At 48.1% G+C, this 15000-nt stretch overlaps 2 protein-coding genes and 1 non-coding gene across 3 annotated transcripts in view; all 3 read left to right on the top strand.

Annotated features, from left to right (window-relative positions):
* LOC146171808 (uncharacterized) overlaps positions 1–3447 on the top strand; it is a 5075-nt gene extending 1628 nt beyond the window's left edge. Inside the window, exon 2 of the mRNA XM_084586342.1 lies at positions 3376–3447. Coding sequence (XP_084442468.1) covers positions 3376–3447 — 72 coding nt within the window. The remainder of the gene's footprint in view (positions 1–3375) is intronic.
* On the top strand, positions 3254–3325 carry TRNAA-UGC (transfer RNA alanine (anticodon UGC)). Its single transcript has one exon. It is a non-coding gene; the product is annotated as a tRNA-Ala (tRNA).
* A 7948-nt stretch (positions 3448–11395) lies between the features above and the next one.
* On the top strand, positions 11396–14014 carry LOC146171810 (uncharacterized). The gene has a single exon (XM_084586314.1). The coding sequence runs from the start codon at positions 11423–11425 to the stop codon at positions 12677–12679; it is 1257 nt and encodes a 418-aa protein (XP_084442440.1). The 5' UTR covers positions 11396–11422; the 3' UTR covers positions 12680–14014.
* Positions 14015–15000: the final 986 nt, after the last annotated feature.

A 15000-nucleotide genomic window follows, 5' to 3' on the forward strand; every position in this document is an offset into this window, starting at 1 on the left:
GGGTCGGGGTGTGGTCCTCGATTTTAGCTTTTGCTCGGCTGAGTGGCGTGCTGTTTGTGTATATGCACCTACGGTAGTTGATGAGAGGGCTGCTTTGTTTGATTTTGTTGAAGGGTATTTAAACACGGATAAGCAACTTGTCTTTCTGGGAGATTTCAATTGTGTACTGAGCTCCGGTGACAAAACTAGCCATCGTACATTTAGGGATCGTAGCACAGAGGTACTTTCGCGCTTGATCGACGAGTTTGCACTGGAAGACGTTGCAGAGTGTCTCACGAGCGAGCGACGGGTTCAGTATACTCATTTTCAGGGTGCTAGCCACGCCCGCCTTGACAGGATTTATGTGTCCGCAGAACTGGCCCCAAAATGCCAGGAGTATTATGTTTTGGCGGTAACGTACTCAGATCACTGCATGGTTCAGTGTACAATTGGAACAAGAAAGGGAGGTAGCGGTTTTAATTGGGAATTGTGGAAGTTAAATAATAAACTGCTGAATGACGAGCAATTCACCAGACTAGTAGAAGAAGAAATTGGTAAGATTTGTCAGGAGGACACCCACGAACTGGGTCAAGAATGGGAACTCTGTAAGCAACAAATTAAAATCAAAGCTATAGAAAAAGCCAGCTGCATACGGTTTCAAGAAAAACAAAATGAAATGCATTTAAGATCTTTGCTAGATAAATTGTTAGCCCTGGAGTGTAACACGCCAGGGTTATACATGGACGACGTTAGAAAAATAAAGCAAAAACTTCAACTGAATGACGAAGACCGTTATCGCGGAGCACTGGTGCGTGCGAGAGCGGAAAAATTGGCCATGGATGAGGCGCCGACAAAAAGATCGTTGGGAATAGAAAAAGCAAATGCAAGGCGAAATCACGTGGCAGAGGTAGATTGGGCAGGACGCACAGAAAGCGATAACGAAGGAATCGCGAAAGCTTTCTGGGAGTATTATGAAGAGCTATTTTCGTCCCGAGAGGTTAATTTGGACCGTTTTAAAGAATCCTTTCTTGACGCGATGCCAAAAATTGATGAAGAACAAAAAGAAAGACTGGAGCGGCCAATAAGCGAACAAGAAGTGCAGCAGGCAATAGAAAATTTAAACCCAGGGAAATCACCCGGGCCTGATGGCCTGAGTGCGGCTTTTTATAAAGCGTTCAAGAAACAGCTATCTCCTTTGTTGTGTGCCTTATTTAATGAAGCGTATGAACTGAAAGCACTGCCTGCGTCTTTCGGATCGTCGCACACAGTACTTATTCCGAAAACTGACCAACCAGATAAGCTTAGGCAGTTGTCGTCTTACAGGCCCATTGCTCTGACAAACGTTGATTACAAGATTTATATGAAGGTGCTTGCTGGCAGACTACAAACGGTTATATGCGAACTAGTGGGCCCTCACCAAACGTGCGGTATCAAAGGGCGATCTATCTTTCAGAACATTCACAAAGCGAGAAGTGTGCTCGAATGCTGCGATGCAACTCATGCATGTGTTGCGTTACTGCAGTTGGACTTGGAGAAAGCTTTTGATTGTGTGGCACATACTATTCTGTTCAGTATATTAGACTATGTTAATGTCGTCTCTGTTATTCGAGAGGGAGTGGCTTTGGCGTACCTTAACTGCACTACGAGATTAATTGTCAATAAGTCACTGGGGGCCCCCATCAACGTACGACGTTCGGTGCGCCAAGGTTGCCCCCTCAGCCCTCTTTTGTTCGGCATTTATATTGAAACTTTGTGTTTAAGCATCCTACAAAACAATGACATTGATGGTTTTCGACTGCAGGAGTCAGAAGTCAAATTGCTGGCTTACGCAGACGACGTTGCGGTATTTTGTGTAAATAAGGAGAGTATAAAGAGGACAGTGGATGTGGTAAAACATTTTAGCAAAGTCACTGGGAGTAAAGTTAACTGGGGTAAGTGCCTGGGATTTTGGCACGGTGAATGGCAGCTGACCCGCGACACTTTCGCTAATGTGTCGTGGGTTACAACGCCTGCAAAGTACTTGGGTGTGCCCTTGGAATTTTACAAGGAAAGCGAGCCATACTGGCTAGAGCAGGTCAAAGAAACCAGCGAAAAAGCAGAGAAATGGAAAAGCGCTCAATTGTCAATATTTGCAAGAGCCGCAGTTTGCAACCTGTTTTTAATTAGTAAGTTATGGTATGTAATGCAAGTGTTGCATTGCTCCCGTGTAAGTGTGCAAAAATTGCATCGAGTTTTTGCGGTGTTTGTTTGGGCCTCGAGTTGGGAGAGGTGCAGTCGGACAAATTTGTTCCGGCAGGTGAAGCATGGGGGGCTTGGTCTGGGTCATTTGTTTGTGCGACAGATTGTCAACCGGTTTATGTTTTTTAGGGATGCCAGCGATCCATTCCTGCGCACAGTGTGTCAACAAAGACTTGGTCGAGCGTTGCCTGATTTCGTAGTTTATACTCAATGTATGCCGGGCTCTCTTTTTGGATTCTTTAAGGAAATTGTTGTCAGCGTGAAATTCGTAAGCGCACGTTTTTCGAAAGAGTATTTAAGTAATGTTAACAGGAGAACGTTATACAAGGATGTTTGTGAAATGGTGTTCCCGGTGCCCTTGTACCGAGCTTTATACTATGGAGGCACAGGAAGTAATGTATTAAAACGAGTAAAGAAAATGCAAGTTGCTACGGGAGCTAAAACGTTTTTCTTTATGCTACATACCGGTACTTTGAGTGTAAAATCATTTATGGAGGAAAAGGGTATTTTTCTACCATGGGGGGCCCAATGTCTCATCTGCAAACAGCCAGAGACAATAGATCACGTGTTTTTGCATTGCTGGGAGGGGGTATATTTGTGGGATGTTCTGCAAAGGACAATAAAAAAGCAGTTGCCACTTGATTCCCATGGCATTAGGTATTTACCATTGGATAAACATGATGATATGCCGTTAGACCAGGTTATGTTAATGTGCCTCCACAGTATATGGCGCGCACGAATGGCTGGTTATCACTGCGATCCAGATGCACGGCCAGCCCGCATGTATTTCCGCGAAAGTGTGCAGCGATGGCTCGAAGTGCTTAAATTGCAACCATGTGCTCCTGAGTGGCTGTCAAAGCTGGAACCTTTGACGGTGCTCAGGGAATTTTAACATGACAATGCCTGCCCCTGAGTGGGGGTTAGGCAACGCGAACTAGTTTTGTGTACATATATTATTCCTTTGTTCATGTTGTTTTGAGTTCCAGTGCGGTGTATTTGTGTCAAAGTCAGGCAATAAAGAAAAAAAAAAAAAAAAGGGGGTGTAGCTCAGAGGTCGAGCGTTCGCTTTGCATGTGAAAGGCCCCGGGTTCAATCCCCGGCACCTCCAAGTAGCCGAACATTTTTGTTTTTATTTTCGTTCCTTCCATTTACTCACAGGTGATTAACCCAGACTCTGCTGCGCTTAAACGTCTCAGTTGGTTGTACCAATGCTTCTACCCTACCCTTTAGCTTCGGAATCAGATTATAGACTTGTTTAGAGAACGAATGCACACATTCTGTACGCCGTGGTCTGACGGGGCATTTAGAGCAGTCTTCAGTAGCCCAATGCTCTACAACGAGCAGAGAGCCTTCAGAGAATGGAACACTGTTGCAAGTGAGGGAATTTTAAGGAATCACGCAACCTGAGGTGAAGGTGGTGTGGCTTTTTAACTCGTGTTCTGCGTTTCTCGCGTATTTAATTCTCCATGTAATATGAGGTGTTAAATTCGGCGACATTCTGTGTGTGTGTGTGTGTGTGTGTGTGTGTGTGTGTGTGTGTGTGTGTGTGTGTGTGTGTGTGTGTGTGTGTGTGTGTGTGTGTGTGTGTGTGTGTGTGTGTGTGTGTGTGTGTGTGTGTGTGTGTGTGTGTGTGTGTGTGTGTGTGTGTGTGTGTGTGTGTGTGTGTGTGTGTGTGTGTGTGTGTGTGTGTGTGTGTGTGTGTGTGTGTGTGTGTGTGTGTGTGTGTGTGTGTGTGTGTGTGTGTGTGTGTGTGTGTGTGTGTGTGTGTGTGTGTGTGTGTGTGTGTGTGTGTGTGTGTGTGTGTGTGTGTGTGTGTGTGTGTGTGTGTGTGTGTGTGTGTGTGTGTGTGTGTGTGTGTGTGTGTGTGTGTGTGTGTGTGTGTGTGTGTGTGTGTGTGTGTGTGTGTGTGTGTGTGTGTGTGTGTGTGTGTGTGTGTGTGTGTGTGTGTGTGTGTGTGTGTGTGTGTGTGTGTGTGTGTGTGTGTGTGTGTGTGTGTGTGTGTGTGTGTGTGTGTGTGTGTGTGTGTGTGTGTGTGTGTGTGTGTGTGTGTGTGTGTGTGTGCGTGCGTGCGTGCGTGTGTGTGCGCGTGCGTGCGTGCGTGCGTGCGTGCGTGCGTGCGTGCGTGCGTGCGTGCGTGCGTGCGTGCGTGTGTGCGTGTGCGTGCGTGCGTGCGTGTGCGTGCGTGCGTGTGTGTGCGTGCGTGCGTGTGCGTGCGTGTGCGTGCGTGCGTGTGCGTGCGTGCGTGTGCGTGTGCGTGTGCGTGTGCGTGTGCGTGTGTGTGTGTGTGTGTGTGTGTGTGTGTGTGTGTGTGTGTGTGTGTGTGTGTGTGTGTGTGCAGTAACGTTCTTTCTGTAAAATGTGATAATATATTAGGCGACATTGAAAGAAAACGGGGGTGTAGCTCAGAGGTCATTCTACTTCCGGACACCGTAGTGAACGGTCGCAGGATCATGTGCTCCAGCGGAGCGGCGATAGCGGCCCTTTCCAGCCGCGGAAACAGGCTCGACGACATGGACGATACCGAGTATCAGATTATTCTGCCAACTTTGCCCACCGGACGCGTTGTTTTTAACACGCTTTTTTTGCACGGCGATGTGCGAGTCAGGCCATACAGGGTCGAGGATTTCCGCGACGCCCTGGTCAAGGCTGGTGCGCTCCCCGACGTTGTGGCGTTGGGGGCGTATCAGATTAACCATGTTTGGGCGGTCACGTTAAGCAGCACCGAAGCAACGAAGAAATTGGCGGCTTTCAAGGAAATCGAAGTTAAGGGACGCCGTTGCCTCATTATTGATCCCGAAGACCAACAGGTGAAGTTGCGACTTCACTGGATGTTGCACGGTGTGGCAGACGACGACATCCGGACGGCTTTTGCTGCGTTTGGGATTGTGACCGAGGTGACCCGGGAAAGGTGGAGAGTTCAAGGCGTCAAGGAGAAGGGGTCCACCACGAGGACTGTGCTCCTCAAATTGAAACCCGGCATTAAGGTCGACGACTTGCCTCACCAGCTGCGAGTTGCCGGAGAGCTAGCCCTTGTCGTTGTGCCTGGGCGAGCGATGCAGTGCCTGCGCTGCCGCGGTACCGGTCACGTTCGACGTGAATGTAAGGTACCGCGTTGTCCAAAGTGTAGACGCTACGGACATGACGAGGCTGCCTGTGTGCTTTCGTACGCTTCGGCCGCGGGACATGGAACTGCGGAACGGTCGGCGGAGCTCACAATGGACGTGGTCGAGGCGGAGGAGGCGGCGAAGGGTGCCGGAGAGGTGCGAACGAAGACACGGGAGACGGATTCATCGGTGGACTCGGCAGAAAGCGGCAAGGCTGCGAGGGATGTGGGCAGAGCGGACTCTGCACCTGAGCTCACTATCAATGAGGAAGGCACGGCACTTGAGCCGGCAAATGGTATGGAACAGGATAATGGGGAGGAACACTCGGACACCAGTGCTGTTCGTAAGCCAAGCGTCCCAGCCCCAGCCAAGCGATCCCACACACAGTCCGAACCTGAAGGTAACCAGGTGTCAGCCCCCAGCGTCGACGAGCCACCAGCAAAAACGGGGCAATCCCGGCGGTCCACGCTACGTCCGCGGCCAAACATATCATCAGAGAGACGGGCAGCGGATAAAGTGCCCCCGCTGTCGGGTCAGCCGCTCGCACCGGACGGGGATGGATCCAACGACGGCGTCTAGCAACGCGCTAGACGGGAAAGGTAAGCACCATGCTTTCGGTCTCTTCACCCTTGATGAAAATGGCGCCCGAAACCACCTTAAGAGTAGCCACGTTAAACGTCAGGGGATTGGCAGGCAAAAAGAAGCAGAGCCAGGTGCACCGGCTCTTAACTGACCACGATATTGACGTGCTTGCCGTGCAAGAAACTAAGGTCGATGGGGAGGAAGAGACCGGGAGCATGGTGCGACGTTTCACGGCTAGATTTTACGCCATTGTTAGCCACGCAGTTGGAACATCGGCCGGGTGTGTATTGTTCGTCAAAAAGCTGCCTGGTCTGGTTGTAAAGGGCTACTCCTCATGCTCTTCTGGACGGTGTGTAGTGGCTGATTGTGTATACAGCGGTGTTGAGTGGCGCATTATTTGTGTGTACGCTCCTAACTGTGTGGAGGAAAGAACAGTGTTTTTCGAGAATGTTATGCAGCAGTTAAGTACGGAAAGGCAGGTAGTATTGCTGGGCGATTTTAACTGTGTACTTAATGCTCGAGACAAAACCAGCACACGCGGATTCAGAGACAAGAGCACTAAAATGTTATGCCAGGTAATAAACGAATGGAATATGGAGGATGTGGCTGATTGCTTGGAAGGACCGCGTGCCGTTCAGTACACGCACTTCCAAGGTTCTAGCCACGCGCGTCTGGACAGAATTTACGCGTCGCTGGATTTGATTCATTCATGCAATGAATACCGAGTGGTGCCTATGACATTCACGGATCACTGTTTGGTGCAATGCTTATTCGGCACCAAAAAACGAAGCAATGCATTTAGCTGGGAGTTATGGAAATTCAACAACAAATTGCTTAAGGATGATGCCTTTAGACGCGTGGTATTGAATGAATTGATTAAAGTGAGGCCAGGGACTTGGCTCGAAATCTGGAAACAGTGGGAGTTGTGCAAGGAACAGATTAAAATTAAAGCCATTGACAGATCCAGTTGCCTGGTGTACGAGAAGAAAATTACAGAAACCCAGCTTAAGGCTTTGCTCGCAAAACTACACGAACAGGAATGTAAGGCACCCGGCAGATGGATAGAGGATATTCGAAAAATAAAAGAACAGATTAACTTGATAGAAGAAGACAGATACCAAGGAGCGTTAGTGCGTGCAAGAGCGGAAAAATTGGCCATGGATGAGACGCCGACAAAAAGATCGTTGGGAATAGAAAAAGCAAATGCAAGGCGAAATCACGTGGCAGAGGTAGATTGGGCAGGACGCACTGAAACTGATAACGAAGGAATCGCGAAAGCTTTCCGGGAGTATTATGAAGATCTATTTTCGTCCCGAGAGGTTTATTTGGACCGTTTTAAAGAATCCTTTCTTGACGCGATGCCAAAAATTGATGACGAACAAAAAGAAAGACTGGAGCGGCCAATAAGCGAAAAAGAAGTGCAGCAGGCAATAGAAAATTTAAACCCAGGGAAATCACCCGGGCCTGATGGCCTGAGTGCGGCTTTTTATAAAGCGTTCAAGGAACAGCTATCACCTTTGTTGTGTGCCTTATTTAATGAAGCGTATGAACTGAAGGCACTGCCTGCGTCTTTCGGATCGTCGCACACAGTACTTATTCCGAAAACTGACCAACCAGATAAGCTTAGGCAGTTGTCGTCTTACAGGCCCATTGCTCTGACAAACGTTGATTACAAGATTTATATGAAGGTGCTTGCTGGCAGACTACAAACGGTTATATGCGAACTAGTGGGCCCTCACCAAACGTGCGGTATCAAAGGGCGATCTATCTTTCAGAACATTCACAAAGCGCGAAGTGTGCTCGAATGCTGCGATGCAACTCATGCATGTGTTGCGTTACTGCAGTTGGACTTGGAGAAAGCTTTTGATTGTGTGGCACATACTATTCTGTTAAGTATATTAGACTATGTTAATGTCGGCTCTGTTATTCGAGAGGGAGTGGCTTTGGCGTACCGTAACTGCACTACGAGATTAATTGTCAATAAGTCACTGGGGGCCCCCATCAACGTACGACGTTCGGTGCGCCAAGGTTGCCCCCTCAGCCCTCTTTTGTTCGGCATTTATATTGAAACGTTGTGTTTAAGCATCCTACAAAACAATGACATTGATGGTTTTCGACTGCAGGAGTCAGAAGTCAAATTGTTGGCTTACGCAGACGACGTTGCGGTTTTTTGTGTAAATAAGGAGAGTATAAAGAGGACAGTGGATGTGGTAAAACATTTTAGCAAAGTCACAGGGAGTAAAGTTAACGGGGTAAGTGCCTGGGATTTTGGCACGGAGAATGGCAGCTGACCCCCGACACTTTCGCTAATGTGTCGAGGGTTACAACGCCTGCAAAGTACTTGGGTGTGCCCTTGAAATTTTACAAGGAAAGCGAGCCATACTGGCGAGAGCAGGTCAAAGAAACCAGTGAAAAAGCGGAGAAATGGAAAAGCGCTCAATTATCAATATTTGCAAGAGCCGCAGTTTGCAACCTGTTTTTAATTAGTAAGTTATGGTACGTTATGCAAGTGTTGCATTGCTCCCGTGTAAATGTGCAAAAATTGCATCGAGTTTTTGCGGTGTTTGTTTGGGCCTCGAGTTGGGAGAGGTGCAGTCGGACAAATTTGTTCCGGCAGGTGAAGCATGGGGGGCTTGGTCTGGGTCATTTGTTTGTGCGACAGACTGTCAACCGGTTTATGTTTTTTAGGGATGCCAGCGATCCATTCCTGCGCACAGTGTGTCAACAGAGACTTGGTCGAACGTTGCCTGATTTCGTAGTTTATACTCAATGTATGCCTGGTTCTCTGTTTGGATTCTTTAGGGAAATTGTTTTGAGTGTGAAATTCTTAAGCGCACGTTTTTCGAAAGAGTATTTAAGTAATGTTAACAGGAGAACATTATACAAGGATGTTTGTGAAGTGGTGTTCCCGGTGCCCTTGTACCGAGCTTTATACTATGGAGGCACAGGAAGTAATGTACTAAAACGCGTAAAAAAAATGCAAGTTGCTCCGGGAGCTAAAACGTTTTTCTTTATGCTACATACCGGTACTTTGAGTGTAAAATCATTTATGGAGGAGAAGGGTATGTTCCTACCGTGGGGGGCCCAATGTCTCATCTGCAAACAGCCAGAGACAATAGATCACGTGTTTTTGCATTGCTGGGAGGGGGTATATTTGTGGGATGTTCTGCAAAGGACAATAAAAAAACAGTTGCCACTTGATTCCCATGGCATTAGGTATTTGCCATTGGATAACCACGATGATATGCCGTTAGACCAGGTTATGTTAATGTGCCTCCACAGTATATGGCGCGCACGAATGGCTGGTTATCACTGCGATCCAGATGCACGGCCAGCCCGCATGTATTTCCGTGAAAGTGTGCAGCGATGGCTCGACGTGCTTAAATTGCAACCATGTGCTCCTGAGTGGCTGTCAAAGCTGGAACCTTTGACGGTGCTCAAGGAATTTTAAACGTGACAATGCTTGCCCCTCAGTGGGTGGTAGGCAACGCTAGCTACCTTTGTGTACATATATTATTCCTTTTTTTCCTGTTGTTTTGAGTTCCAGTGCGGTGTATTTGTGTCAAAGCCAGGCAATAAAGAAAAAAAAAAAAGGGTGTAGCTCAGAGGTAGAGCGTTCGCTTTGCATGTGAAAGGCCCCGGGTTCAATCCCCGGCACCTCCAAGTAGCCGAACATTTTTGTTTTTATGTTCGTTCCTTCCATTTACTCACAGGTGATTAACCCAGACTCTGCTGCGCTTAAACGTCTCAGTTGGTTGTACCAATGCTTCTACCCTACCCTTTAGCTTCGGAATCAGATTATAGACTTGTTTAGAGAACGAATGCACACATTCCGTACGCCGTGGTCTGATGGGGCATTTAGAGCAGTCCTCAGTAGCCCAATGCTCTACTACGAGCAGAGAGCCTTCAGAGAATGGAACACTGTTGCAAGTGAGGGAATTTTAAGGAATCACGCAACCTGAGGTGAAGGTGGTGTGGCTTTTTAACTCGTGTTCTGCGTTTCTCGCGTATTTAATTCTCCATGTAATATGAGGTGTTAAATTCGGCGACATTCTGTGTGTGTGTGTGTGTGTGTGTGTGTGTGTGTGTGTGTGTGTGTGTGTGTGTGTGTGTGTGTGTGTGTGTGTGTGTGTGTGTGTGTGTGTGTGTGTGTGTGTGTGTGTGTGTGTGTGTGTGTGTGTGTGTGTGTGTGTGTGTGTGTGTGTGTGTGTGTGTGTGTGTGTGTGTGTGTGTGTGTGTGTGTGTGTGTGTGTGTGTGTGTGTGTGTGTGTGTGTGTGTGTGTGTGTGTGTGTGTGTGTGTGTGTGTGTGTGTGTGTGTGTGTGTGTGTGTGTGTGTGTGTGTGTGTGTGTGTGTGTGTGTGTGTGTGTGTGTGTGTGTGTGTGTGTGTGTGTGTGTGTGTGTGTGTGTGTGTGTGTGTGTGTGTGTGTGTGTGTGTGTGTGTGTGTGTGTGTGTGTGTGTGTGTGTGTGTGTGTGTGTGTGTGTGTGTGTGTGTGTGTGTGTGTGTGTGTGTGTGTGTGTGTGTGTGTGTGTGTGTGTGTGTGTGTGTGTGTGTGTGTGTGTGTGTGTGTGTGTGTGTGTGTGTGTGTGTGTGTGTGTGTGTGTGTGTGTGTGTGTGTGTGTGTGTGTGTGTGTGTGTGTGTGTGTGTGTGTGTGTGTGTGTGTGTGTGTGTGTGTGTGTGTGTGTGTGTGTGTGTGTGTGTGTGTGTGTGTGTGTGTGTGTGTGTGTGTGTGTGTGTGTGTGTGTGTGTGTGTGTGTGTGTGTGTGTGTGTGTGTGTGTGTGTGTGTGTGTGTGTGTGTGTGTGTGTGTGTGTGTGTGTGTGTGTGTGTGTGTGTGTGTGTGTGTGTGTGTGTGTGTGTGTGTGTGTGTGTGTGTGTGTGTGTGTGTGTGTGTGTGTGTGTGTGTGTGTGTGTGTGTGTGTGTGTGTGTGTGTGTGTGTGTGTGTGTGTGTGTGTGTGTGTGTGTGTGTGTGTGTGTGTGTGTGTGTGTGTGTGTGTGTGTGTGTGTGTGTGTGTGTGTGTGTGTGTGTGTGTGTGTGTGTGTGTGTGTGTGTGTGTGTGTGTGTGTGTGTGTGTGTGTGTGTGTGTGTGTGTGTGTGTGTGTGTGTGTGTGTGTGTGTGTGTGTGTGTGTGTGTGTGTGTGTGTGTGTGTGTGTGTGTGTGTGTGTGTGTGTGTGTGTGTGTGTGTGTGTGTGTGTGTGTGTGTGTGTGTGTGTGTGTGTGTGTGTGTGTGTGTGTGTGTGTGTGTGTGTGTGTGTGTGTGTGTGTGTGTGTGTGTGTGTGTGTGTGTGTGTGTGTGTGTGTGTGTGTGTGTGTGTGTGTGTGTGTGTGTGTGTGTGTGTGTGTGCGTGTGTGTGCGTGTGTGTGCGTGTGTGTGTGTGTGTGTGTAGTGTGCGTGTTTGTGTGCAGTAATGTTCTTTGTGTAAAATGTGATAATATATTAGGCGACAATGCAAGAAAGCGGGGGTGTAGCTCAGGGATTCTACTTCCGGCCGCCGAGGCGAACGGACGTGCCATCATGTGCTCCGACGGAGCGGTAACAGCGGCCCAGCTGGGTCGCGGAAACAGGATTGCGGACTTACCGGACCAGGATTATCAAGTCATTTTGCCTCAACTGCCATCAGGTCGGAATGTTTTAAATACTGTTTTTCTGCATGCCGATGTGAGATGTCGGCCGTATCGCGTGGAAGACTTCCGCGATGCGTTGGATAGTCTGGATATGCTCCCCGAGGTGATTGCCTTGGGGGCGTACCAGATGAATCACGTCTGGGCGCTTACATTCAAGAGCGGAGACGGGATGAAGAAAATGTTGGCCCTGCGTGATTTCAAGGTGAAGGAACGACGATGCGTCATCATCGACCCAATGAACCAGGACGTGAGGCTGAAGTTGCACTGGCTTGTCTACGGTGTCCATGACGACGACGTGCGATCTGCCCTGGCACCTTTTGGGAAGGTAACGGACATTTCGAAAGAAAAGTGGCGTGTCAGTGGCGTTGCGGACAAAGCATCAACGACAAGAGTAATTGGGCTCAAGCTGAAATCCGGTGTTTCGGTGGATGACCTCCCGCACCAGCTCCGCGTAGCAGGCGAGTTGGCTCTGGTTGTAGTGCCGGGCAGAGCTCCGCTTTGTCTCCGGTGCCTGACTGCGGGGCACATTAGACGCGAGTGTCGTGTTCCTCGTTGCACCCGATGCAGGCGCTTTGGTCATCGGGAGGACATGTGCGTTAAAACTTACGCGAGTGTTACTGGACCACTGCAACAAGAGGACGCTTCAGACCTCATTATGGATGAAGCCGACGCCGAGGAAGCAGCGAAAGGGCGGCTAGAAGTGTCCACGCGATGCCCTAACGCGTCTTCCGAAAATTCTGAAGGCTCCACGCAGGCCGCAAGCCGCGACACGAAAAGCCAGTCACTTGCTACACAAGTAAAGACGCCTTCGGAGGCTGCTGAGAAGTCCTCCGAGAGCACCTTGTCGGAGGGCCAGCCAGACGAACACACCCAGGACGGCATGCAGTCACCTGAAGTTACGAAGGCTGCGTCTAGTAGTGACCGAAGAGCAGCGTCAGCCGCAGGCAATGGAAGTCAGCGGGAGCCGATGGAATTAACTGTGAACTCAAAAAGAACGCACGGGGACAGCGTGGGAGCAGGAGACGGCCTTGACTACACTAACAACGAGGGACCGCCCCCCAAAGCCGTCATGCCACGGCGACCTAGCTTCAGACCGAAGCCAAACATCTCCCTCGACCGGAATACGGTCGGGACACCGCCCTCGTAGCAAAGAGCGATTGTGAAGTTTGTGCACAAGGAACTGGACAAACCCTTCAAGGTGCTTCGACCGAGAAGCAAGGCCTCTTCGCAGTGGCTACGGGCTCAACCAAAAAAGCAAGTGCACATGCTCAACTGCTTCCCAGACTGCCGTGGTAAGCGCTGTGCGGTCCTTTTGTTTTGCAATTAAATGGCAGTAAACCTCCAGTCTGCGTTACGTATAGCCACCTTAAACGTTCGCGGAATGACAGCGAGGCGGCGGCAATATCAAGTTAGTCGGCTATTTCTTGAAAACGAATTGGACTTGGTCGCTATACAAGAAACGAAGGTAGAAAGTGAAGAACAAACGGACCGCATGGTGCAACCATTCAGAGATAGGTACAATGTATGTGTGTGTCATGCTGTTGGCAATTCGGCAGGATGTGTTATTTTTATTCGCAACAGTCTGGGCATTGTCGAGGAGGCAGTCACAGTGTGCCCTTCTGGACGCCTGATTGTTGTTGACTTTTCCTTCTCTAATTTGAAATGGCGTATGATATGCGTCTATGCACCTAATAAGGAAGGGGAGCGTAGGTTGTTCTTCGAGCAGCTCGAACAGCATTTGAAGGGTGAAAGATGTGTTGTTATGGTGGGTGACTTCAATTGTGTATGTATGCCTGAAGATCGCGTAAAACTTCAGCCTGTGAAGGACCCCAGCGCACACTTATTAAGGACGTTAACCACAGAGTATCATCTAGAAGATGTTGGTTGGCTTCTGTCACCTAATGGACAATGCCAGTACACCCATTTCCAAAGAGAAAGCCATGCGAGGCTTGATCGTGCATACATTTCCCTAGAACTCGCGCCTCTGTGCCGAAGTTATGAAGTTAAGCACGTGTCTTTTACAGATCACAGCCTAGTAGTTTTTTGCATAGGAGCAAAGGAAAATAAATCTAAATTTAACTGGGAGCTTTGGAAATTTAATTCTAAACTTTTGGATGATGAGAGCTATATGAACGAAGTAAAGGAAATGTTCAACGCACTGTTTGCGACGAAATCAGGGGACTGGATGAGTGAGTGGGAAAGTTTTAAGAACAATATAAAAATGAAAGCAATAGAAAGAGCAACCATTTTACGACATGTCAGTAAAGAGAACGAGCAAGATCTGCACCGTCAACTCAACTTGTTGCTGAACCTAGATAGCGGGACGCCTGGATTGTGGTCGAAGCAGATTAAAGAAGTTAAGAATAAACTTGAGCTTATCGATGAAGAAAGATATAGGGGAGCTATTGTGCGAGCACGAGCAGAGCGATTATGGGTTGGCGAGACACCGAACAAGCGCTCACTCGGTGACGAGAAAAGATACGTGGAAAAAAGCAAAATTAAAAAGATACTTCACCATAACGAAGTTGCAACAGAATGCGAGGTTATCAAAGAAGCGTTTGCAGAGTACTATAGTGAGCTACTTGGGCGGGCTAAGCAAAGGAAAGAACAATTCGAAAATCAGTTTTTGCAGACCATGCCCAGGCTTGAGGATGAAGTTAAAGCCAGGCTTGAGCAACCAATCAGTGTACTTGAAATTGAGCAGGCTATAGAAGAAATAAGCGCTGGAAAATCACCCGGTCCTGACGGATTAGGGGCTGCTTTTTACAAGAAATTCAAATCAGAAGCCAGCAGGGCATTGTACTGCGTAATAAAGGAAGCATACCATGTTAAACAAATGCCGCCATCTTTCAAAGCTTCACATATTGTCTTAATTCCTAAATCAGATGACGCAGTCAAACTTCTATCGGTGGAGTCCTATCGGCCTATAAGCCTCACAAATGTGGATTATAAATTGTTTATGAAAGTGTTGGCAAGGAGGGTGCAAGGTGTCATTAAACAGTTGGTAGGTCCACACCAAACGTGCGGCATTAAGGGCCGCACTATCTGTACGAATGTACACACAGCAAGATGCGTTTTAGAGTGTTGTGATGCAGACGGAAGACATGTAGCAATGATGCAGCTTGACTTGTCAAAAGCATTTGACAACGTTTCACATGACGTCCTTTTCACCATTTTAGAGCATGTAAATATCGGAAGTGTTATCGTAGATGGAGTCAAAATGGCATACGCTGGGTGCTCTACCCGTATTATTGTAAATAAAAGTCTTACTGACGCAATAGCCGTGCGATCGTCAGTGAGGCAAGGATGTCCATTGTCCCCTCTTCTATTTGCCTTGTATCTAGAGCCCTTTTGTTTAAGCCTGATTAATAATGAAAGAATCCGTGGATTCAAGCTACAAGCATCTGAAGTGAAAGTACTTGCGTACGCGGATGATATAGCCATTTTCTGTGTGAACCGACAAAGCGT

Source organism: Amblyomma maculatum, unplaced genomic scaffold, assembly GCF_055883805.1.
Source record: "Amblyomma maculatum isolate TAMU_Amacu unplaced genomic scaffold, ASM5588380v1 scaffold_18, whole genome shotgun sequence".
Taxonomy (NCBI): domain Eukaryota; kingdom Metazoa; phylum Arthropoda; class Arachnida; order Ixodida; family Ixodidae; genus Amblyomma; species Amblyomma maculatum.